Here is a 23,386-nt window from a genome sequence, read left to right as displayed (position 1 = left end):
TTACACAATGGAATACTACTCAGCAATCAAAAAGGAGGAAATCATGAAATTTGCAGGTAAATGGTGGGATCTAGAAAAGATCATTCTGAGTGAAATATCCCAGAAGGAGAAAGACAAACATGGGATATACTCACTTATATAGACCTAAAAGATATGATAAACATAATGAAATCTATACACCTAAAAAAGATAATCAATTGAGCGGACATGGGGTAAGATGATCAATCCTCGTTTAGAAAGACAGAAGGGATGTGCATTGAACATATGACAGAAGTCTACTGAGCGCATCTGAAAGATTCTAACTAGCAGTGTTTTCAAAGCAAAGACTCATGACCAAACCTTTGGCAGAGTACAGGGAATCATAAGAAAGAAGGGGAGTTAGTCTGATGAGGAAAGGATAGGAGCTCCACAAGGACCAAATATATCTGGGCACAGGGTCTTTTCTGAGACTGACATTCAACCAAGGACCATGTATGGATATAACCTAGAACCTCCACTCAAATGTAGCCTGTGGTAGCTCAGTAACCAATTGGTTTCCCAAAGTGAGGGGAACAGGGACTATTTCTAACAGGAACTCAATGACTGGCTCTTTGGTCTCCCCACCCCCCGAAGGGAGGAGCAGTCCTGTTAGGCCACAGAGGAGGGCTTTGCAGCCAGTCCTGAAGATACCTGATAAAACAGGATCAGATGAATGGGGAGGAGGTCCCCCCTATCAGTGGACTTGGAAAGGGGCACGGTGGAGATGAGGGAGAGAGGGAGGGACTGGGAGGGAATGAGGGATCGGGACACAGCTGGGATACAGAGTTAATAAAATGTAACTGATAAAAAAAATAATAATAAAATTAAAAAAAAAGAAAGTTAATATGTCCTTGAGGTGAAACTGTAAAGGTATACCTGATGGCCTTGCCACCTAAAAATCAAACTTCTTCATGTGGTCCTCATGAACACGTACCAGAAAAAGGCATTTCCTAGATCAATAGCTACATACCATGTACCAAGAGATGTGCTAATCTGTTCATGTAAGGAGACCACACTAGTACGGCAGCTGCAGTCACAATTTGATTGAGTTTTCTACAGCCAACTCTCTTTCTCCATAATCCATCTGTCTTATGCACTGGACATATAGGAGAGTTAAAGAAAGATGTGGTGGGAACCACATCCCTGCATCTTTCAAACATTTAATGGTAGCACTAATTTCTGTAGTTCATTCAGGGATGTGATACAGTTTTTGGTTCAACTACTCTCCTCAGCAGAGGCATCCTTTAACCTTTTCAAATGTAATAGTCCTCACTCATGGAAACAATGTTATAACTTATCTATCCCAATTACACATTCTGTGACTGGGAAAATAATCACAGGATGAATTCAGAAACTTGTTGTACCTACTGTGACTCAGACTTCAGCCAAAAATCCATTAAACAACTGACCTCCATATGCCTGTATAAGGCAACAGTGTTTCTTGGGGTCTCTTGTTATCAGCATTAATTCAGAAACAGTATTCAACAGACCCAGAAAAATCTGATTGTTTCCTTTCCCCCACTGTACTGTTATCCTTTTTTTTTTTTTTAAAGTCACAGGTCCCCTGGGGAAGGACTAGAGAAAGGCCAACAGTGCAACCCTTAGGTGTGTCAGGAAGGTCCTCCCTCAAGGGAACCAAAGGGTACTGGCTCTGTAAACTGGTCCAAGTCTAGAACCAGCTCACCAGGCCAAGACTCCTTTTTGCCACAGTCCAATGGCGCCTTTCTTTCATTTGAGAATTTTTCTGCTTATACAGACTACAGACGAAACAAAATGCAACAGGACTCTTAATCCATTTCATGCCTAGAAACATCATGATTGATTAGCCAGGATCAAAGGTCCAATAAGCTATAAAAGTCACTCTCCCTGTGCTGAACGTTACGGGTCAGGCCATTATACACATTGCCCATGCTGCTTGTTATGGTAACTATGATCACCTTGCCTTTGGTGATGCAGTGCTGCCACCTGGCCCCTGCTCCTTTAGGGCCCAATCAAGCCCACTGATTATTCATCCAACTGAGGAGCAGCATCTCCAACTATATGCTCAAGAAATGGGGCAACAACAGAGCTCTTCAAATGTGCTGTTGCCCCTGTCATCATTTTTCATCTTACAGGATTAGTGAAGGGCGTGTCTTCTGGACCTTCCATAGTAGAGGATTAGGCTTTACACCCACTCTAGCATTGCAATTTCCCTGAGCCTTAAAAAATCCCTTCATCGAGCATGTCTGGTTGCATGCGGGTTGATGCCCCAGGTCCCGCCTCTGAGAAAAAGGTATCGGACGGGTCTGATGCTCTTTGGGTGGATGACACCTAAACGAACATCGGTACAAAGTCCCAATTTATTTCTAATATCAGAGATCAGACCTCTACTCTTGCCTGATGCATCTAAAACAAAAGGGGGAACTGTAGAGAGCTGCGGAATGCTATGCCTTAAAGATGGAGCTGGTTTCCGCCTTCCACCTTCCCGATGGTGAGTGCTCTCTGTCACGAACAATTCCACATTTGGCTAAAGCTGAGGATCTGGCTTGCTTCCATGTATGTGGACCTATCTGCATTGCCCACGTGGCATGCCTGGGTTGGCTACCCAGAGGCTATTTAAGCTGTGGGCTGGCTTTCCCCAGGGTCCGAGGATTGTTCAAGGTTTCTGAATAAACTGCATTGAAAAAAAAAATCCCTTCATCAACACTAAGCCAAAGGATATCAGGAATCTCCAGCTCCTTTTCAGTAGGTCATCTTTTGACAAATGCTTCAGCCAACCATCCAAACTTCTGACAACATTTTTTTTAACTTCACCTCTTCCATATTAAACCTAGAATCACCCAGTCAATACTCTCAGCTTGATCCAGTTTTATGTTCCTTCTACCATTATCCCATGCCCTTAAAACCCACCCCCACAATACTCCCCAGACTTCTATGGGCATCAATCAGTAAACTCATTAAGCTCTTTAGTGGTGTAGCACACCTCCTCATGGACTACACACTTTCTAACTCCCCTTCAGGAGCCTGCTTAGTCTGGTTATAGGTCTGGAGGTAACTATTTGCGGGCCTGGAGGGACATCCATATTGTCTTGCCTGACATTCCTTCACTGTTCACTTAGAAGACAATAAAGAATTAATTTCTTTTGTCAGAGGTATAAAAGGCAGTATTTAAAGGTTGGGGGGGTATGTCTTCTGTTGAGGGTAAAAAGACTACTTCCTCGGGTGAAATAAACACTTGAACATCCGAGGATTTGAAGCTCTCAGCCTCAGCCTTCTCACACATCTCCATCCCACATCACAGGATCCCACTCTTCACCAGTCCATGCCCTTAGTTCAACCTCGGACACTCTCTGAGACAAGATCTGAACTTTCACTGTAATTCGCCCAAGCTTATAATGAAGAATTATCAACTGATTTTCCACAACTTGGGCTCTGGCTACCAGGGAGAAGATTCTCTTTCAGGGCACACTTAGAAACCGTTAGACTATTTATGCACATCTGGAGGTTCACTGTCATCCTTCACCATATTCTAAGATGTGAGAAGTTGCTTGATTTTATCTCAGAACTCATTCTTTTCCTTTGTCAGTTTATCTAGAGATGCTAGGAACAACTGACCAGCATCATCATTTTTCATATTTTTTGCACAAATTGTCAAAAGTTTTATATATGGGGTCATCAAATCCATTGCCTCTCATAATTGGTGAATCAGGATAACCAAATGCATTTTTCTCCTTAAGTTTGTAAAACGGTTCACACCATGGGTTTTCAGTATTCTCCAAGCTCCCAGAAGAGGTTTCAGTAACTGTAGGTGCTTGCTAACAAATTAAAAACCTTATTCCAGATACCTAAAATAAAATTATCCTTATATTTCTGTTGGTCTAGCACCAGTTCTGCTAAGATTCCAGTAGTTGTTCAGTCCACAAAGGCTGGGTGTCTCAGGATACATCAGAATCCCAAAGAAGTAGTCTCTAATGCCAGTGAAGGAATGGATTTGCCAGCATGAGTGAGAGTAAGCAAGCAAAGACAACAAGCCTCCTTCTTTCAATGGTCTTTATATAGGCTGCCAGCAGACGCTGTGGCCCAGATTAAAGATGGATCTTTCTACTTCAAAAGATATGGATTGAAAAGTGGATCTTCCCACTTTAAATGATGTTGTTAAAAAGATAATTCCCTGGCTGTCTCTGACATGGACTGTGTTGTCCAATCTTTGATCACTTCCCCCTGGCAGAAAAACCTTGCCAGCCCACAGAGGAAGAGGATCCAGGCAGTCGTGAGGAGAGTTGGCAGTCTGATAGTAGAGGAGGAGGACTCTCCCTTTCAGTGGACTAGGAGAGAAAGATAGGGGAGGAAAGGGGAGGGAGGATGGGACTGGGAGGAGATGAGGGAGGGAGCTACAATCAAGATATAAAGTGATTAAATTGCTAAAAAATATTCCCTTATAGGTGGACCCAGCCACTTGGATTTTAATTAATTCCAGAGGTAGTCAAGTTGACAACCAAGAACAGCCATCACAACAGTATTATTGAAAAGTGGTAACTTGGCTCTTTAAAAAAAACATGTTTCTGGCACTGTGTATGTTTCCCACTTGCAGTGTGTTCTCAAATTCCTAAATAACCTATGTAGATCAAACTGGGCCAAAAAAAATATATATATATTCTCTTGCTTTCTCCCTCACATGTGCCAAAACTCTAAAGATAAATGATAAAGTGAATTTACACGAACAACAAATAGACTACACCCTACTAGTTTGTTGTTGTTATTTCTCTATCCCTATACGTAATTTTTTAAAACTTTTCTATTAAGCGTTAAACCAAAGAAACAAACGAAACAGTGAGAAACTGCAGCATGTGATACAGACAGCCACGGTAAAAAGAAGGTGCTGGAAGCACTTGGATGCCATACACAGACTTGGCTCACGGTCACAGTAACTGGGCAGCCTTGAGCTACTTGAACACTGTGCCACACCTGCAGCACGGGGACAACATCTACCTAGATGCGGGATATGGGGAACGGCAAGAGATGACTTTAGGAATGAATTTGAGATGATAGAGGTATAAAAATCTTCCTTTATCAGCTACAAATAGGATCTTTCCCCGGTTCTCACAGGTTGACCTGATAACACAGGTATTATATCATACTAAATGCATATACACCTCGTGCAATATACAGATCATGGCTTTTCTCAACAATCTCTGCTTAACCATGACATCCCAATTCTCCAACACATTCGGGTACTGAAAACAAGGGGTCCCAAAAAAGGCCTTTAAAAGATATTACATCTTGGGCTGGAGAGAGAACTTCCACTTCCAGAGGACCCAAGTGCATTTCCCAGCAACCGCACTGGACAGCTCCCAATCACTTGTGACTCCAGTTACAGGCAATCCAACACTCTCCCCTGAAGAGCATCTGTGGGCACCTGCATGCACACGGGTGCATGTGCACACAAACACACACACCCTCTCTCTCTCTCTCTCTCAAGCATCTATTGAATAAAATATACATTAAGTATCCAAAAAGGGAAGACACTGAATGAATAGCGAGTGCATCAAAGGGAAACTGTATCGGGACACACTGGTATACAACAGTCTGTTCTTCAGAAGAATTATCAGCAGGGGCACCAGTGGGATGGCTTGGTAGGTAAAGGCTCTTGCTATAAAGCCTGATGACCTAAACTTCATTTCCAGGAACCCACACGGTGGAAATAGAGAATAGACGTCTGCAAGTTGTCCTCTGACCTCTACACACATGCACACATGCACACGCAGACAAAACAAAAATGTAATAAAAAAAAATACCATTAACTGCGATTATTTTTAGATAGCAGGGAGAGGTAGCCTCACCAGCAGCTGGAAGCGGACTTCATCAAATAATAAATGATAGTAAGGAGGTCAGGAGCCCTGGGTATGCTGTCTAGTTTTATGTCAACTTGACACAAGCTGGAGTCACTGGAGAGGGGGGAGCCTCAATTGACAAAACGATTTAAAAAGATCAGGCTATATTCAGGCCTGTGGGGTGTTCAGTGATTGACGTGGGAGCACCCAGCCCATTGTGGCTGAGGCCATCCTTGAGCTGGTAGTGAAAGCAGGATGAGCAAGCCAGTAAGCAGCACTCCTCCATCGTCTCTGCATCACCTCCTGCTCCCAGGTTTCTGCCCTGTTTGAGTTTCGGCCTGACTTCTTTCAGTGATGGATTACAATGTGAAAGTGTAAGCCAAATAAACCCTTTCTTCCCTAACCCCGCCCCCCTCCCAAAAAAAGGTATTACATCACCACTCTATGGTAAGGGACATTCTGATTGTCCAGAGAATTAAGAGCGCCAGGTGTGGTGGCATACACCAGAACTCAGGAAGCACAGGCTCGTGGATCCCCGTGAGTCTGAGAACAGCCTAGTCTACATGGTGAGTTCTAGGCCAGCAAAGGCTCCAAATCGAGATTCTCTCCAAAACAAAATTAACACAGAATTTTCATAATTCATAATAATGACATAATGCATTATTTGTGTGCTAAATTTTAAGTTTAATTTAAAAATTAGTTCTCTCCTATAAAATCATTCAAGGCAACGGCCTTTATTGCCAGTACAGGTTAATTTTAATACATTACACTATGGCTGGAAATAAGTTATCAACAAAATTTTTCTTCCTGAGGTCTAGACATGTTAAGAGTTTTCAGCAGAAATTTCTATGAAATTTAAATAATTTTGGTAAATGAATTAGTAACATCCTACATTTACTTTTGACATCTGTACAATTTACATGTTAAGCTTATGTTTAAAGTGGTAAATATATGACCGAAATGATGCTGAAAACTAATCACTGCTCCCTAAAAAGAATTTTCTCAAAGATGTCAGTTTTCAAAGTCTGACTTGGTTTATACAGCAGTTGTTGGTTTTTATTTTTGTTTGTTTGATTTTTGTTTTTTATTTAACGTACTCAGCGTCTGAGTCGGCAAATAAGTCAAACTTACAAACATAAATATTTGTTTTATAAGATAACCTTGCCATTTTCATTTTAAATACATATAAGTGACACATTCCTTCACGCATTATTTCTTATCTTAAATTTTAAGCTCTAGAGTAAATGACAGATGACAGAGGGACCATGAGGCTGTCGTATGATCTCCTGCTCGGGTCTCTTCATATTGACATCTTCATAAAGTCTAAACTGCCAGATTCTGAGAGGTTTTCTGGCTTGTTTTCACCATTATATAGTCACAAATGTACACGTCAATAAACACTCCGCCAGTGTTTTACAACGTGTGTCTTGAGTGGGGAAAGCCTCATCGCGATAAGATTTACCATCATAATACATCAAACTCTAACAAACGTATTAACTACCAAATCTGCCCACTTAGGGACACAAACTTGACCCAGTGCCGGGGTCCTCATAAACAGAAAGTCTTGGGCCTTACCTCTGTTTCTGGAGAAGATTTTTGTGCTTTCTCTCCACATCTTCCAAAGCTTTCTGTAATAAATCCTGGAGAAGGATATTTGGTTGAGAGGAAACTTGAGAACATTGGACTGGTGCCAATTGAGCTGATACCCTGTTATCAGAAGGTTCAGGGGCAGCAGTGACAGCTCACCTTATCTAACGCAGTTCTCAAGGTAGAAACCCAACAGGCACCCAGCACTAGGCTACGCTCCAGTGTTTCCAGAATATACCCTAAGCCCAAATCTATCATTCTCTTTTTGTACAGTCGAAGATGGCCCCTTCACCTTCATTTTACTTCCTATATGGCAGAAGGGTTTTGACACAAACTACGTGAAAACTTGAGTGAGTTATTCAATGCATACAGGCTCTGACTTTTGTCTGAGGGAACAGGAGTTCTACATTTTGCAGTCAGTGAGGCATATTTCAAGGGGGAAAAAGGAGTAATAACTTTTGTCAGTAGACCTTCTCAGTATGTCTCCTTATCAAACTATTGACTAAAACTTCCCAAATGTTCCGTTTATAGGTTCCCTGGGATTTTTTCTTTTCAGAGTGCTCTAAAGCGAGACCCCAGCCTTTCTTTCTTTTAAGCCGATGCATTAGCTTATTCCTTCCCTTATCTCTGGTATGTTTCCATTCCCTCTAATTAGGCTGAAAAGGACGAATTCATTACTACTATTAGACTTTTATAGGGACTACTTGGGAAGACAAAGGCATCAGTGGAAGTCAGAGGAGTACAAGATAGGGCAAAGGAGGTGAATGTGATCAAAATGCATTATATGTATATATATAAATGTTATGATGAGGCTCCGTGTATATGACATATGCTAACTTAAACCGTTTAAAAATAAAGAATAGACATTTAAAGAGCTCCATCCATCACATATGACCAATGGCATCTCGTGATGGTGGCCATCTTGATGGCTGAATCACTAGTAGAACACCACTTTTACTATCTTTCAAGTAAAAAAAAAAAATGGGCAGGGGGAGGGTAGAGTGCAAAAATTTTTCATATTAAGCTTCCTAAAAGCATGTTATGAGGTCAAAAGTTCAGGAGTTGAGGTCACTCCCCTTTGCTTTCTTCTCTGCATTAAAGTAGCCAGGGCACTTTACAGCTACAAAGCAAGCTGGCCAAAGACAGCCCACCCTTCCTGGGATAGCATTCAGAACAGAGCAATGGCACAGGGAAGCAAAACCCTGACCCATGAGAGTCTATTTCTCTCAGCTTTCATATGCAGAAGGCAAAGGGCATTGATAATCTTAGAAACAAAAATAAAAAAGCTTATATTACAAAACAAAACAAAAAAAAAAAAACAATAAAAGTGAGTTAGGTTTACTTTCTCCTTTAAAATGACAACAAGAACATAAGACTCATGAGAAAGCCATGATTATGCTTTGCCTGAGGCATTAACACATACCAGTCTCTGATTTCATCCATTCTATGTAACCTATAGACCACAGCCTTTCTTAGACAAGTCCCTGGGTTTCAGAGCTAAGGCCAAGTCATTGCGAAGATTTACTTATTTCTTTAATAATTTATTTTTACAGCATTGGTTTGGTTAGTGTTTTGCCTGCACATATGTCTGTGTGAGGGTCTCATATCCCCTTGAACTGGAATTACAGACAGGTGTGAGCTGCTGTGTGGGTACTGCGAATTGAACTTGGGTCCTCTGGAAGAGCATCCAGTGCTCTTAACTGATATGCCATCTCTCTAGTCCAAAGATTTACTTATTTAACATGTAGAAGAGGCAAAAGGGAAGGTGAAAGGCAGAGAATTCTCTCCCCATTTGAGTTCATCTCTTCGCACACAAACAAATAGATGCAGTACTTAATGAATCACGATGGTGGAGGTGTTATGCCGTGGTTTTGGTAAAAGCAGAATTCCAGTGCATATCTTGCAGCCATATTCTTTTTCTGTTAGCTGCAGTATGCTATAATTAATAATTATAGTTCTTTATAATGTGCCTTACTGGTGGGCATATTACAAGGATTGCAGAGATTGTTTATGAACTGTGTGAACCGAATCGCAAGAAAAGAGCTTTGTAAGCTGGAAGCATTGTGATTAGTATTCATAATTATGGTCTATGATTCCTAGCACTGGGGAGAAGGATTGCTTATTAGCCCTCTTCTTGCTTTCTCCATTTATCTGGGTCCATGGAGAACTATAATTTGAATAGATATTTTTGAGGATGCTTCATAGGCTAGATATTTTTCTGCTATCCTTTTATTATTTTAGCTTTTCCTTGTACTGACTTCCTTTTCATTTTAACAGAAATTGGCTGTAAAGCTCTTTTGCCCTGCTCCAAATTCACCACAGATTCTGCTCACCTTTGCTTCACCCGAGCCTTCCCCCTTCTCACTGGGTTTCCTCTCCTCTCTCTGCACCCACCTCATCTGTTTACCTGTGCTAAAATCGCCTTCATCTCCTGAGCTTGTCCGTGTTTAAGAGTACAGAAGGTAGTGATCAGAGACAGCTATGCAAAGTGGGGGGGGGGAGAGCTAGTGGCGTCGCTTGCCGCTGAAGATGACTTTTGCATGTCCTACCTTGGCAGAAGACAAATAAATTCTGTCGGGCTGGTTTACCTCAACTTGCACTTCTTTAAACGTGAGTTCAGCTGGGAGCAAAAACACAGCAGTTACAACACATACAGCTATTTCTAAGCACATGTTTTCTGCACTTGTTGCCATGATCACTGGGAATGTCAGACAGGCCACAGTCTGAAAACCTTCTGTTCCTCTCAGAGCTCTTGTTCATTTTAAGGCTTCTATTTGAGGTAGACAGAAGATGTTGCTGTAGGCAAGGGTGCCTTCTCTGCAAGCAGCATGAGCTGAGTTTGAATTCCAACCATGAACATAAAAAGCAGGGCAAGGCTGCACGTGTATGCAACCCCAACACTGTAGGGTAGGGACAAGCAGATCTAGAAGGCTCGCTGTCCAACCAAGTCCAATTGGAAAAGAGAATGTATCTTCCCAAACAGAGGCAGTGTTCGTCTTCAACATGAGCTTGCCCAGCATCATGGCATCCAGGGTTTCTAATGAAGCAATTAATTCTTAATATCTTAGGGATTGTGCTGGATAGCTTTATGTCAACATGGCACAAGCTACAGTTATCTGAGAGGAGGGAAGCTCAATTGAAAAATATCTCCAAAAAGTTGGGCTGCAGAAAAGCCCAATTAGTGGTTCATGTGAGAGGACCAATCCCATTTTGGGTGGTGCCATCCCTGGGCACGTTGTCCTAGAACCTATAAGAAAACAGGCTGAACAAGCCATAAGGGGCAAGCTAAGGGGTACCCCCTTCATGGCCTCTGCATCAGCTCCTGCCTCCAGGTTTCTGCTCTGCTTGAGTTCCTCAACTCACTGCTTTTGATGATGAACTATTATGTGGAAAATGAATGAGATAAACTATTTCCTCTCCAAGTTGTTTTTGGTGTTTCACCATACTAGTAACTCTATCCAGCACAGGGATAATACTTAAGATACTAACTTATAGGTCAGTGAGATGGCTTAGTGTGCATGCACAAGGCAGAGAGTAAATGTGAAAAAGATATTAAATTATATCATAACTTAAAACTAGAAATATTCAGTGTAGTTTTAAGTTCCAGAGATGGGAGCTCTATTTGACTGACAGTGACAGTGCCCACAATTCCTACAGCAGTGTCTTCTGAGAAAGAGTGCTTGGCTAGCATTTGCTTAGTGGATAAACCATTAATGGTTTGGCTGTAGAAACGCACATACCCATCTTCACTGCTTCTTCTGCTTTTTTAACTTCAGTTTTAAACTTCCCTTTGAAAGAAGAGGTAGTATATTCGTACTTCCTGGAAAAAAGAGAAGAGCACAATCAAGTCAGGTTGCCATTTTAAAGAGTATTAATAAGAGAGTATTCCTCAGTAAGAGTAACACTATATACTCCAGAGGTATGCAGATATTAAGAAAGGAAGATTCACCGAGGAAGTTCCCTCTGGCATTAGCATTAGCAGGCTACACACCTAAATCACCTGCCTTTTAATACACGGTACTTTAAGTTCAGAAAATTCATAGCCAGGAAACCATGAGTCAAGAATGAGATAAAACCTCTTCCCACATGTGTTCACGTCCATATGTAAAACAGGAGAACTCTCAAAAGGGAACACAAGATCATCCAGCTGCTCCACTGTCCAAGTTTCTGGTTAATATACATAATCCTCTCACTCAGATCACTGACATTGGATAAATGGCTTCTCCCGGTCCCCAAGCAATTATCTTCACCGGAAATGTTCAGAAAAACACATAAAATGTCATTTTGACCTACTAAAAGCCCCACTTTCTACTGTGTTAAGAATCTTTTTTTAAGGTCCATTGTTTGAGTGACAGCAGACAGAAAATATATGTATATACCTATATATCTATGCATTAAAGGAAAAACAAAGCAGGAGTAAGATGGGGCACATTTCCAAGAGTTGTTAATCAAGGAGGCTCCAGAAAACTAAAAAAAAAAAAAAAAAAAATACAGGCAATTCACCTGTATTTGTGGTGGTGGTGGCAGCGGCGGCACTCACTGCCTTTAATCCTAGCACTGAGGAAACAGAGGCAGACAGATCCCTATAAGCTTGAGTCCATGACAGACACGGCTGTGTTGCACAGAAAAACCCTGTCTCAAAGAATAACAGCCAAACATACCAAAAAAAACCAATCAAACAAAACTCTATGACAATTGTTCCTGCTGTTAGTTTCCTACAGAACGGGGTGCTAAGACCCTGACACATGCTTTAGTCACAGGATATTGAGAAAGCAAGAGGGAACTGGGCTGGAAGTGTCCTTCCTGCTATCTGGCCTTCACTGTGCTGGAAGGTGCTAAGGCAGGCTTCTGGGAAAAATTATTGTCACTAGTCACACAGCTGGAGACTCCAGCTGGGCAAGATGAGGCCACTCATGCAACAGTAGCAAGTCTGTTATGGGAGAAACTAACTGCTTTCTTACTGGACTTGATGACTGCTCTAAGGGAGGGGATTCACATCTGGTACCACAAACCTGGCTAAAAAGCCTTATAGTCCCTAGTGGTAAAGTTGCTGCAGTTTTTTTGCTAAATGGACATGACATGGCTGTCAAACTACCTTCTAAAGAGGTTATGTTTGTTGCTGGAGAGGTTGTGGAGAAAGGGGAACCCTCCTTCATTGCTGGTGGGAATGTAAACTTGTACAACCACCTTGGAAATCAACCTGGTGCTTTCTCAGACAATTAAAAATAGTGTTTCCTCAAGATGCAGCTATTCCACTCCTAGTCACATATCCAAAAGAAGATCAAGTCCACAACAAGGACATTTGCTCATCCATGTTCATAGCAGCTTTAATCATAATAGCCAGAATCTGGAAACAACACAGATGTCCTTCAACGGAGGAATGAATACAGAAAATGTGGTACTTTTACAAAATGGAATACTACTCAGCAATTAAAAACAAGGAAATCATAAAATTTGCAGGCAAATGGTGGGATCTGGAAAAGATCATCCTGAGTGAGGTATCCTAGGAGCAGAAAGAAACACAAGGTATATACTCACTTATATAGACCTCTAAGATAGGATAAACATACTGAAATCTATACACCTAAAGAAGATAAACAAGGAAGGACCCTGGGTAAGAGGATCAATCCTCACTTAGAAAGACATATGGGATGGACATGGGAAGGAGGAGAAAACAAGTAACAGGACAGGAGCCTACCACAGAGGGCCTCTGAAAGACTAGCAGTGTATCAAAGCAGATGCGGAGACTCATAACCAAACCTTGGGCAGAGTGCAGGGAATCATATAATAAATGGAGGAGTTAATATGACTGGGAGAGGACAGGAGCTCCACAAGGACAAAATATATCAGGGCACAGGGGTCCTCTATGAAACTGTTTCTCCAACTAAGGACCATGTATGGATACAACCTAGAACCCCTGCTCAGATGTAGCCCATGGTAGCTCAGTATCCAAGTGGGTTCCCTAGTAAGGTGAACAGAAACTATTTCTGACATGAACTAAATAACTGGCTCCTCTACTTCTCCCCCCACCTCCCCGAGTGAGGAACAGCCTTGCTAGGCCACAGAGGAGGACATGGCAGCCATTCCTGAAGATACCTGATAAGCTAGGGTTAGATGGAAGGGGAGGAGGACCTCCCCTAGCAGTGGACTTGGAAAGGGGCAGGGAGGAGATGAGGGAGGGAGGGTGGGATTGGGAGGGAATGAGGGAGGGAGCTATGGCTGGGATACAATGTAAATAACCTGTGATTAATATAAAAAACAAAAATTAATTATAAAAAAAGAGCTATGTTTGTGCTCACAGAACAGTGCTACTGTCTGCTTTGGCCAGAGAAGATTTTCTGCAGTAGTCCAGAGACTGCAGAAGCTCACAACTTGTCAAAGCACATAGAATGAATGACTTTGAATGACAAGACATAAATGGCCCATGCATAGCACTACTTCCAAGACTTGGGGAACACTGGAGAAAAAGAATCTGAAAGAGTGTAGGAGCAGAAGAAATTGGGTGGAGAAAACAGTGTGCACAGGAACTTCCGGGCAGGACATGGCAGGTGCACTCTTGAAGGCACAGCGGCTGCGGTTAAATGGTAAGATCTGTACAAGATCAGATCCATCAGCATCCTGTCATAGACAAGGGAGGTGTTCACAGGGCTTGCCCCCTCCCTGACAACAGCTGATGGAGGGCAAGCTGGTTAGCTGTCCGTCAGCTTGATGCAAGCCATGGTCACCTGGAAGGAAGAACTTCAACAGATTAGCCGACGATCCTGTCTGTGAATACATTCTGGATTGGTGATTCATGTGGGAGGGCCCATCGCCCTGGGAGTGGGACTGCCCCTGCTCGGGTGGTCCTGGTTATTACAAGAAAGCAGGCTGAGCAAGCCAGTAAGCAGCCTTCCTCCTTGGCTCCGGCTTTACTTCTCGCCACCTGTTTCCTGCTTTGAGCTGCTGCACTGACTTCCCCTCAGGGCAAACTAGAAGTATAAAATACAATAAACCCTTTCTTCCTCCACACTGCTTATGGTCATGGTACTTGTCTCAGCAACAGCAAAGGACAAGAAAGACATTTTCATCATTTTGCATAAACAAGTTTCCACCCATGGTCCTCTAAATAACCAGAATGAAGTATATTCCCCAACCCACCTCTCTCTCTCATACACACACACACACACACACACACACACACACAGAGAGAGAGAGAGAGAGAGAGAGAGAGAGAGAGAGAGAGGCAGGAGGAGCTGAATGAGAAGAGGGAGGGATAAAGAGAAGACAGGAGAAAGTAATAAAGATGAACATGAAATACATCATGTTCATGTATGAATATGTGATCAATAAAACTTATTTTCAGGGATGAAGAGATGGCTCAGTTAAGAGCACTGGCTGTTCTTTCAGAGGTCTTGAGTTCAAACTCCAACAACCACATGGTGACTCATAACCATCTATAATAGGATCTGATGCCCTCTTTCATCATACAGACAAACATGCAACTAGACCACTCATATGTATAAATAAATAAATATCTAAAAATAATAAAAAGAAAGCTTATTATTATTACAAATAATATATGCTAATAAAAACCTCAAAGAGGAAAAGCTTTGTGAAATAGGTCACCTTGATGTTGGCAAAGCTACAGCTATCCATACAGGATCCTTGGAAACTGGCTCTTAAGGTTTGGCTTAAATCATCATGGGAAGAAACATTCTAGAGTATTAGGCTCGAGAAAGCCCAAAGCACTACAACCTCCTAGAAGCTCAACAGTTACTCAACATCTCATTTAGAAAGGCATGGCACAGCTGATTCTATGTGTCAACATGACTAGGCCACAAGCTGCCCCAAGAGTTGGTAAAATATTATGTGCAAGTATATCTGGGAATGTGTTCCTGGAGGAGATGAGCATCTGAAGGGGCAGACCACAAAAATAATCCTTTCTCATCAGTGTGTATGAACATGGCCCAGTCCTCGAGGGTAGCAAAAGCACAAAAAGAAGGTAGGCTAACCCAAGCTCAGCTTGAGCTAGGACACCCAATTCTCTTGTCTGAAAACATCAGAACCTCAGGTCCTGGACCTGCATGTGCTCTGACTACCCACTCTTTCGCTGCCAGGGTCCTTAAGCCTTTGGACTCAGACTGAAAGTCATGCCACCCAGTGCCCTGGTTATCAGGCCTATGGATTCAGGCTAAGCTATACTGTGGTGTTGCTGGGCTGACAGTATGCAGCTGTGGATGGTAGGGTGTCCTAAAATCTGCACACAGGCGACTGAAGTCTCACATAGAGTCCCTGACTCTGTGTTAGAGGTTCTGTTTCTCTGGAGAATTCTGACTGATAAAATCACCATCAGTCAAACATACTCAAAATCAGAGCTCATATGCTGAAGTGCAAGCTGTCCTAAGTGTGCGGCAGCACAGGCGGACTACTGACTCCTTCTGAGACAGCCTCTCATCTATTTGACCATACGGGGGGGAGGGGGTGGTTAAATTACAAGAATATGCAAGTGTGTCTATGTACTTCCTAACATGCTTCCTGCAGAACAGCCTGGCAACCCAGGCTTTAATTACAACAGCCTTTACATGGCGGTGTTCCGACATTTAAAAACTACTTTAAAAAATCGTTTTTATTTTTATGTATTGGTATGTGTCTGTGTATGTGTCATATGTGTGGGGGTGCCTGCAGAAGCCAAAAGAAGGTATCAAATCCCCTGATGTTAGAGTTAGCAGGCAGTTGTGAGCCTCTGAGTAGTCAGAGCTGAACTCAGGTCCTCTGAAATTAACAGCAAGACCTCTTACATACTGAGCTATCTCTCCAGCTCCATATACTAACTTTAAACAATATAGGCAAAAATGCAAATTCTTCACTGATTGCGGATACCAACAGGTCACACATCAACTATATGGATGGCAGCTACAGTCTGTTTACAGTTTATTGAGAAGTCTTTTCCATTGTCTTAACAGATGTAGTATAGATGTACACAAGACACGACAGCTTCATGAACAAATGAACATGTACTGGACTTCCCAGAGTCTTTCTGCCTGGGTTCAAGACAATATGTATTCCTTATAGTAATGTAAGGTTGAGCCAACTGCATTTGCAGCAATTGCATTTCATCATCTGTAGTTGTGTGATAGCAATGGTTCCATTCTCATAGGGTTGTTACAAGAAATAAACTTTTAACACATTAAAGAACTTAAGACAATGTTGGTTCACAGTATATGCTGTTATTGTCTAATCCCTCCAGGGTATGTTTTTGAGAAAAAATACATTACAGATTGAAAAATGAATTGTTTTTCTTCTCATAATGTGAAAGCCCTATAAAATTCGATGGGTGACTAACATAGGAAAGCAAATACTTTAAAGTAACTGTTTGGACTGTGTGTTTGCTAGTTTTTTTGTCACTTTGACACAAGGTACTCATGGGGGGGGTAACTTCGTCGAGAAAGTGCCTCCAGAAGATTGGGCTGCAGGCTGGCCTACAGGCAGTTTCTTCATTAGTGGTTGATGTGGGAGGGCTCAGCTCATGATGGGTGGTGCAAGAAAGCAAGCTGGGCAAGCTAAGAAGAGCGAGATAGTAACAGCACTCATTCATGGCTTCTGCGACCGTTCCTGCCTCCCGATTCCTGTCCTATTTGAGTTCTGCCCTGACGTCCCTCAGTGACATATGGCTACCTGGATGTGTAAAGAAACAATCCCTATTTCCCCAATTTGCTTTTGGTCATGATGTTTTATCATAGTAATAGGAACCCTACCTAAGACTAGTTGTGCAACTCAGTGGGAGAATGCTCAGTTAGAATACCCAAGGACCCAGGATCTCTCTCAAGTACAATAAAAAACAACACACGTCAACAGCAAAACCAAATGGCATCCTGTATTCTTGCACCGCAGAGGTTTAATGGGAGTTTTATTCCCAGACCTAACTTTGTAGATCTCATTACTAACTTCAATGTCCATTTTGAGAGAAGAAACACATCTAAAATTGAAAGTGAAGTTGTAATAAGTCTGTTTCCTTGATTTTCTTTTACACTGAATATTGCTCATTCAAATCATAACCTTGGTGTAGTTCAAATTAATCTCCACTATGCTCAGAGAAAAGCAAACCTGAGCTTGAAGTCATACAATTATTGGTGACCACATACTGAAATTATCATTTGCTTTTAAAAAATCAGGTTCTAATCATACACTTTATCTGATTTGAATCACTTTCATTTTAGGTCAAGTCATATTTTTGAATCAAAATGAAATTAAGGGGATATTGTTTAAACAATGAAGTTTTTTTCAAAGAATGTGAATTAAACTATTCAAGTCTTTTTTTTTTTTTTTTTTTTTGTAGAAAGTAAAGGTGGCACTAGAGGTGCCAACTGTGCATTAGTGCTTAATTTAAAACAACAGACCAGCACTGAGTGAAATAACTGGATTCCAGACCATCTGCATAAATAACCTGATCCCAGGCCATCTGCATCCTGGTCTACAACTTCAACTGCAGAACTGTCTGTGACAATTTAAACAAACTCTGTGCATGCATTTCTAAAGGTTTAATGTAGCAAATCTATCTATCGTCATAACTGAAAGAAAGTTCAAATCTCCATTCCAGAAACAGAAGCCTCCACCACCCTGACACTTCTTATGAATATTTCCTACCCACCCCGACTCCCTGAAATGAAATCTTCAAGGAAGAGAGTTGGAGTAGTGCATCCACTGAAAGAGAGGAAAGGCGCTCCCTCTAGCTCTTAGTTTCTCGGTTACTGCCTCCGAGACCACAGGATGTGTGGGGGCTCTGGGTCAGGCCTCTTATCTCAGTGGGTAGCACTTTTCTAATATCTACCTACTTCTGCCCACAACTCAAAGGTGAGGTGAAGGAAAAGCAGTTGTAGGGGCTACCTTGGCTGGATTCTCTGAATATCCTCGAACAAAGCAGCAATGGGGAAAGGTCAGACACGTGTCTCTTCTTTGTGAAAGCAGACTAACACTGTCATACTGGGCTAGTTCTGTCTTCTGCTCAGCCATCCAAGGTCTGCCTCCCAGAATTCTACCAATCACACGGCATCCTTTCCTGTTTTCATTCAGGGTGTTCTTCCCCTCTATGGGAAAATCCTCAGCTCTGTCAGTGGTCTCCTGGCAGATAGTTACTTCCTATGAAATAGCTATTATCTCAGCAGCATGTATCCCTCCAAAAAGATCTCATTCTGGACTTCTCCATGTAGCCATAGTTGACTGACGCTGTGACTGTCTTGTTCTACAACTAAGTTCCATAACCATGTTTAGCAACCGCATCACACTAGAAGATAAAACTGAGATTCTGGGTCAGTCAAAATGCCTATACGCTTTTTCATGTAAATCACTACCAGGCCTGTTTACATAATAGAGTTTTAAAAATCTAAAGGCTGGGGTGAAGAGATGGTTGCTAAATATGGTTATGCAATTAAGAGTACTGACTGATTAGTAGTGTTTGATTTCTTGAGTTCACTATATATTTTGGATATTAGCCCTTTGTCAGATGTAGGATTGGTGAAGATCTTTCCCCAGTCTATAGACCATCATTTCTTTCTATTGACAGTATCCTTTGACTTACAGAAGCTTTTCAGTTTCATGAGGTCTCATTTATTAATTGTGGATCTTAAAGCCTGAGCTGTTGGTGCTCTGTTTAGGAAGTTGTCTCCTGTGCCAATGAGGTCAAGGTTCTTCCCTACTTTCTCTTCTAATAGAGTTAGTGTATGTGGTATTATTGAGGTCTTTGACCCACTTGGATTTGAGTTTTGTGCAGGAAGATAAATATGGATCTATTTGCATTTTTCTACATGTAGATATCCAGTTAGATCAGCACCAACTGTTGAAGATGCTGTCTTCTTTCCATTGTATGGTTTTCACTCCTTTGTCATAACTCAAATGACCATAGGTATGTGGGTTTATTTCTGGTCTTCGATTCTATTCCATTGATCAGCCAGTCTATTCCTATGACAGTACTATACAGTTTTTATTACTATTGATGTATATTATAACTTGAAGTCAAGGATGGAGATATCTCCAGAAGTTTTTTTTTTTTAATTGTATAGGATTGTTTTAGCTATTCTGGGTTTTTTGTTTCTCAAAATATATGACGAACTCAAGAAATCAAATACCAATAAAAAAAAAACCAATTTAAAAAGCAGGTACAGAACTAAACAGAGAAATCTCAACAGAGGAATCTTGTATGGCCAAGAAGCACTTAAAGAAATGCTCAGCTTCCCTAGTCATTAGGAAAATGCACACCAGTCGTAATGGCTAAGATCAACATCTCAAGTGACAGCACACATTGCTGAGAGTGTGGAGAAAGAGGAACACTCCTCCAGTGCTGGTGGGAGTGTAAACTTATATAACCACTTTGGAAATCAATCTGATGCTTTCTCAGAAAACTGGGAATAGCTTTACCTCAAGACCCACCTGCACCTCTCCTGGATATATACCCAGAAGATGATCCACCACACAACAAGAACACTTGCTCAATTATGTTCACAGCAGCTTTATTCACAATAGCCAGGATCTGGAAACAACCTAAATGTCCCTCAACTGAAGAATGGATAAAGACACTGTGGCACATTTACACAATGGAATACTACTCAGCTATTAAAAACAAACAGACAAAAAAAAATCATGAAATTTGTAGGCAAATAGATGGAACTAGAAAAGATACTCTTGAGTGAAGTAATCCAGACCCACAAAGACACACATACTATATACTCACTTATAAGTGGATTTAGCCATATGGTACAGGATAAGCACACTACAAGGCACAGATCCAAAGAAGCTAAGTAACATGGATCCAAAGGAGGATGCATAAATCTCACTCAAAAGGGGAGATAGAATATACAGAGATACTGGCTGAAGAGAGGGAACAGGGTCAGAGAGAGGGCACAGAGAGTTAAGAGGGTGGAGATCAGACCTGGAGAGGTCAGGGCAAGAGGACAGAGGCCTATACAGAAAAGAGAAACTGGGGGAGGAGGGACATCTCTGTGATAAGTTGGAGACCTAAGTCAGGGCAGGCTCCTGGCAGGATGTGAGGGGGATTCAACGAGAGACTCCTAGTAGCAGAGGCCATAGAGATTGAAGAGAACATCCTCTAACTAGACTAGTCTCCTAGCACAGGATGGGGTACACCAACCTACCCACAAAACTTTGACCCAAAATTTACCCTGACTCCAAAATGTGCACATGTAAGGATAGAGCAGACAGAGCGGAGGTTGAGGGAATGCCCAACCAATGCGTGGCCCAGCCAAAGGCCCACCCTATCGGAGAGTGCCAACCCCTGAGACTATGAAAGATACTCCACTAAGCTTGCAGAGAGGAGGCTGACAGAGCTGTTCTCTGAGAGGCTCTACCCAGAAGTACCTCAAAACAGATACTGAGACTCACATTCAAACACTGGCCGATGCTTAGGGAGTCTTGTGGAAAGTGGAAGGAAAAAGAAAACGACCTGGAGGTGACAGGAGCTCCATAAGAAGACCCAGAGCCAACTAATCAGGGCCCAGAGAGGCTTGCTAAAACTGAAGCATCAACCAAGGACCATGCATGGACTGGACCTAGGCCCCCTACAAAGATGTAGCAGATGGGCAGCTTAGGCTTCATGTGGAACCTCTAGTAAGGGAAGTGGGGACAGCATCAGATGTCCCCACTTTTTATCACTTCCTCCTGGCAAGACTGCCTTGCCAGGCTACAGGGAAAGAGGACACACTCAGTTTAGTCCTGATGCAACTTGATGAGCTGGATGGAAAAGGAAGATCCCCTTTTCTGAGCAAAAGGGGAGGGAGCAGGAGGGTGGGACTGAGAGGTGAGGAAGGATGGGGTTACAACAAGGATGTAATTGAACAAATAAAGAGTAGTGACTGCTCTTCCAAAGGACCTGGGTTTAATTCCTAGCACTCACATGGAGGTTCATAACTGTCTGTCACCTCAGTTCCAAAGGAGCTGATACCCTCACACAAATATACATGAGGGCAAAATACTAATGCATGTAAGACAAAAATAAATAAATTATTTTTAAAACTCTGAAGTAGAGAGAATCACCCCTATCAGTGGACTGGGGGAGAGGCATGGGAGGAGAAGAGGAAGGGAGGATAGGATTGAGAGGGGATAAGGAAGGGGACTACAGCTGGGATGCAAGGACATTTGCTCAACCATGTTTGTAGCAGCTTTATTCGTAATAGCTAGAATCTGGAACCAACCCAGATGTCCTTCAATTGAGGAACAGATAAAAAAAAAATTGTGGTACATTTATACAATGGAATACTCCTCAGCAATCAAAAACAAGGAAATCATGAAATTTGCAGGCAAATGGTAGAAACTAGAAAAGATCTTGAGTGAGGTATCCCAGAAGCAGAAAGACATGCATGGTATATACTCACTTATAAGTGGGTATTAGACATATAATATAGGATAATCATACCAAAATCTGTACACCTAAAGAAGCTAAGCAAGAAGGAGGACTCTGGGTAAGATGCTCTATCTTCATTCAGAAAGGCAAATGGGATAGACATTGGAAGAAGGTGAAAATAAGGAACAGGATAGGAGTCTACCACAGACAGCCTCTGAAAGACTCTACCCAGCAGAGTATTAAAGCAGTTGCTGAGACTCACAGCCAAACTTTGGGCAGATTGTAAGGAATCTTATGAAAGAAGGGGAGATAGAAAGATCTGGAAGGGTCTGGAGCTCCACAAGAACAACACAACCAAAAATTCTAGGCACAGGGTTTTTCTGAGATTGATACTCCAACCAAGGACCATTCATAGAGATAACCTGGACAGAGGTAGCCCATGACAGCTCAGTCTCCAAACAGGCTCCCTAATAAGGGGAGCAGGGGCTGTCTCTGACATGAACTCAGTGGCTGGCTCTTTGATCACCAGGCCACAGAGGAGACTACAAAAGATAGTCCTGATGAGACCTGATAGGCTAGGGTCAAATGGGAGGGGAGGAAGACATCCCTTATCAGTGGACGTGGGGAGTGACATGGGAGGAGATGAGGGAGACATGGGAGGAGATGAGGGAGGAAGGGTGGGTTGGAGGGAGGGCTGGATTGGGAAGGAATGGGGGGGCTATAGTTGGGACACAAACTGAATAAATTGTAATAAAAATCATATTAAAAAAACAAAATGAATAAATTATAATTAATTAAAAAATAATTTTAAAAACCTCTAACGGCTGATCTATCATTTATCTATATCATACTTGTTCAATGGACGTTAACTCTTTTCATACCTTGCTTTTGGAAACACTTATGCTATATCTCCACTAGACCACGGTCAACTATAAATTGAAGAAGCATTCACATTTACATTTTTTTTATCCAAGTTACTACTGAAAATACTGAAGAGAGTGTATTTAAGGAAAGAAGCCAGTAACACTGACACTTACACACTCACAAATACGCACCACACACACACACACATTTACATAGTGCCTGCATCTGGGAGTATAGAGCGAAGAATGTCACTTCGAAAGGTGAATGCAAACAAGGTAGGATGGGAATAGCAATTGATCGACAAAAGTAACTTAGATTATAAAATTCAGCTTACTAAAATGTCTGTCTTCCAATGGTTTGAACATTTTCTTTTTTTTTTTTTTCAATGAAGTTTATTCAGGAACCTTGAACAATCCTCGGACCCTGGGGAAAGCCAGCCCACAGCTTAAATAGCCTCTGGGTAGCCAACCCCAGCGTGCCACGTGGGCAATGCAGATAGGTCCACATACATGGAAGCAAGCCAGATCCTCGGCCTTAGCCAAATGTGGAGTTGTTTTTCTTAATCAAACTCACTAAGAGACAAATAATTTGAAAAGACTAGCTGGTTGATCCAGGAGACCCTGGGTACCTCCCACAAGAATGAGTCTGATGGAGAGGGAACACTGTTTGATATTTACTAGGGAATGAACAGCCTGACATGGTCTCAGCCTACGCACACTTTATTTTCAAAAGATGATCTTCAGTATAAACAGAAATAAAAATTAAAGCTTCTGAGAAA

At 41.9% G+C, this 23,386-nt stretch overlaps 1 protein-coding gene across 1 annotated transcript in view; it reads right to left on the bottom strand.

Annotated features, from left to right (window-relative positions):
- Morc1 (MORC family CW-type zinc finger 1) overlaps positions 1-23,386 on the bottom strand; it is a 175,766-nt gene that overhangs the window by 106,436 nt on the left and 45,944 nt on the right. The window contains exons 10-12 of the mRNA XM_060370992.1: positions 11,156-11,235; positions 9,965-10,035; positions 7,404-7,468 (exon numbers count right to left, since the gene is read on the bottom strand). Of these exons, the coding sequence (XP_060226975.1) occupies positions 7,404-7,468; positions 9,965-10,035; positions 11,156-11,235 (216 nt within the window). The remainder of the gene's footprint in view (positions 1-7,403; positions 7,469-9,964; positions 10,036-11,155; positions 11,236-23,386) is intronic.

Source organism: Meriones unguiculatus, chromosome 17 (genome assembly GCF_030254825.1).
Source record: "Meriones unguiculatus strain TT.TT164.6M chromosome 17, Bangor_MerUng_6.1, whole genome shotgun sequence".
Classification (NCBI taxonomy): domain Eukaryota; kingdom Metazoa; phylum Chordata; class Mammalia; order Rodentia; family Muridae; genus Meriones; species Meriones unguiculatus.
The sequence above is the reverse complement of the archived record's forward strand: the minus strand, read 5'-3'. Positions and strand labels throughout refer to the sequence as shown.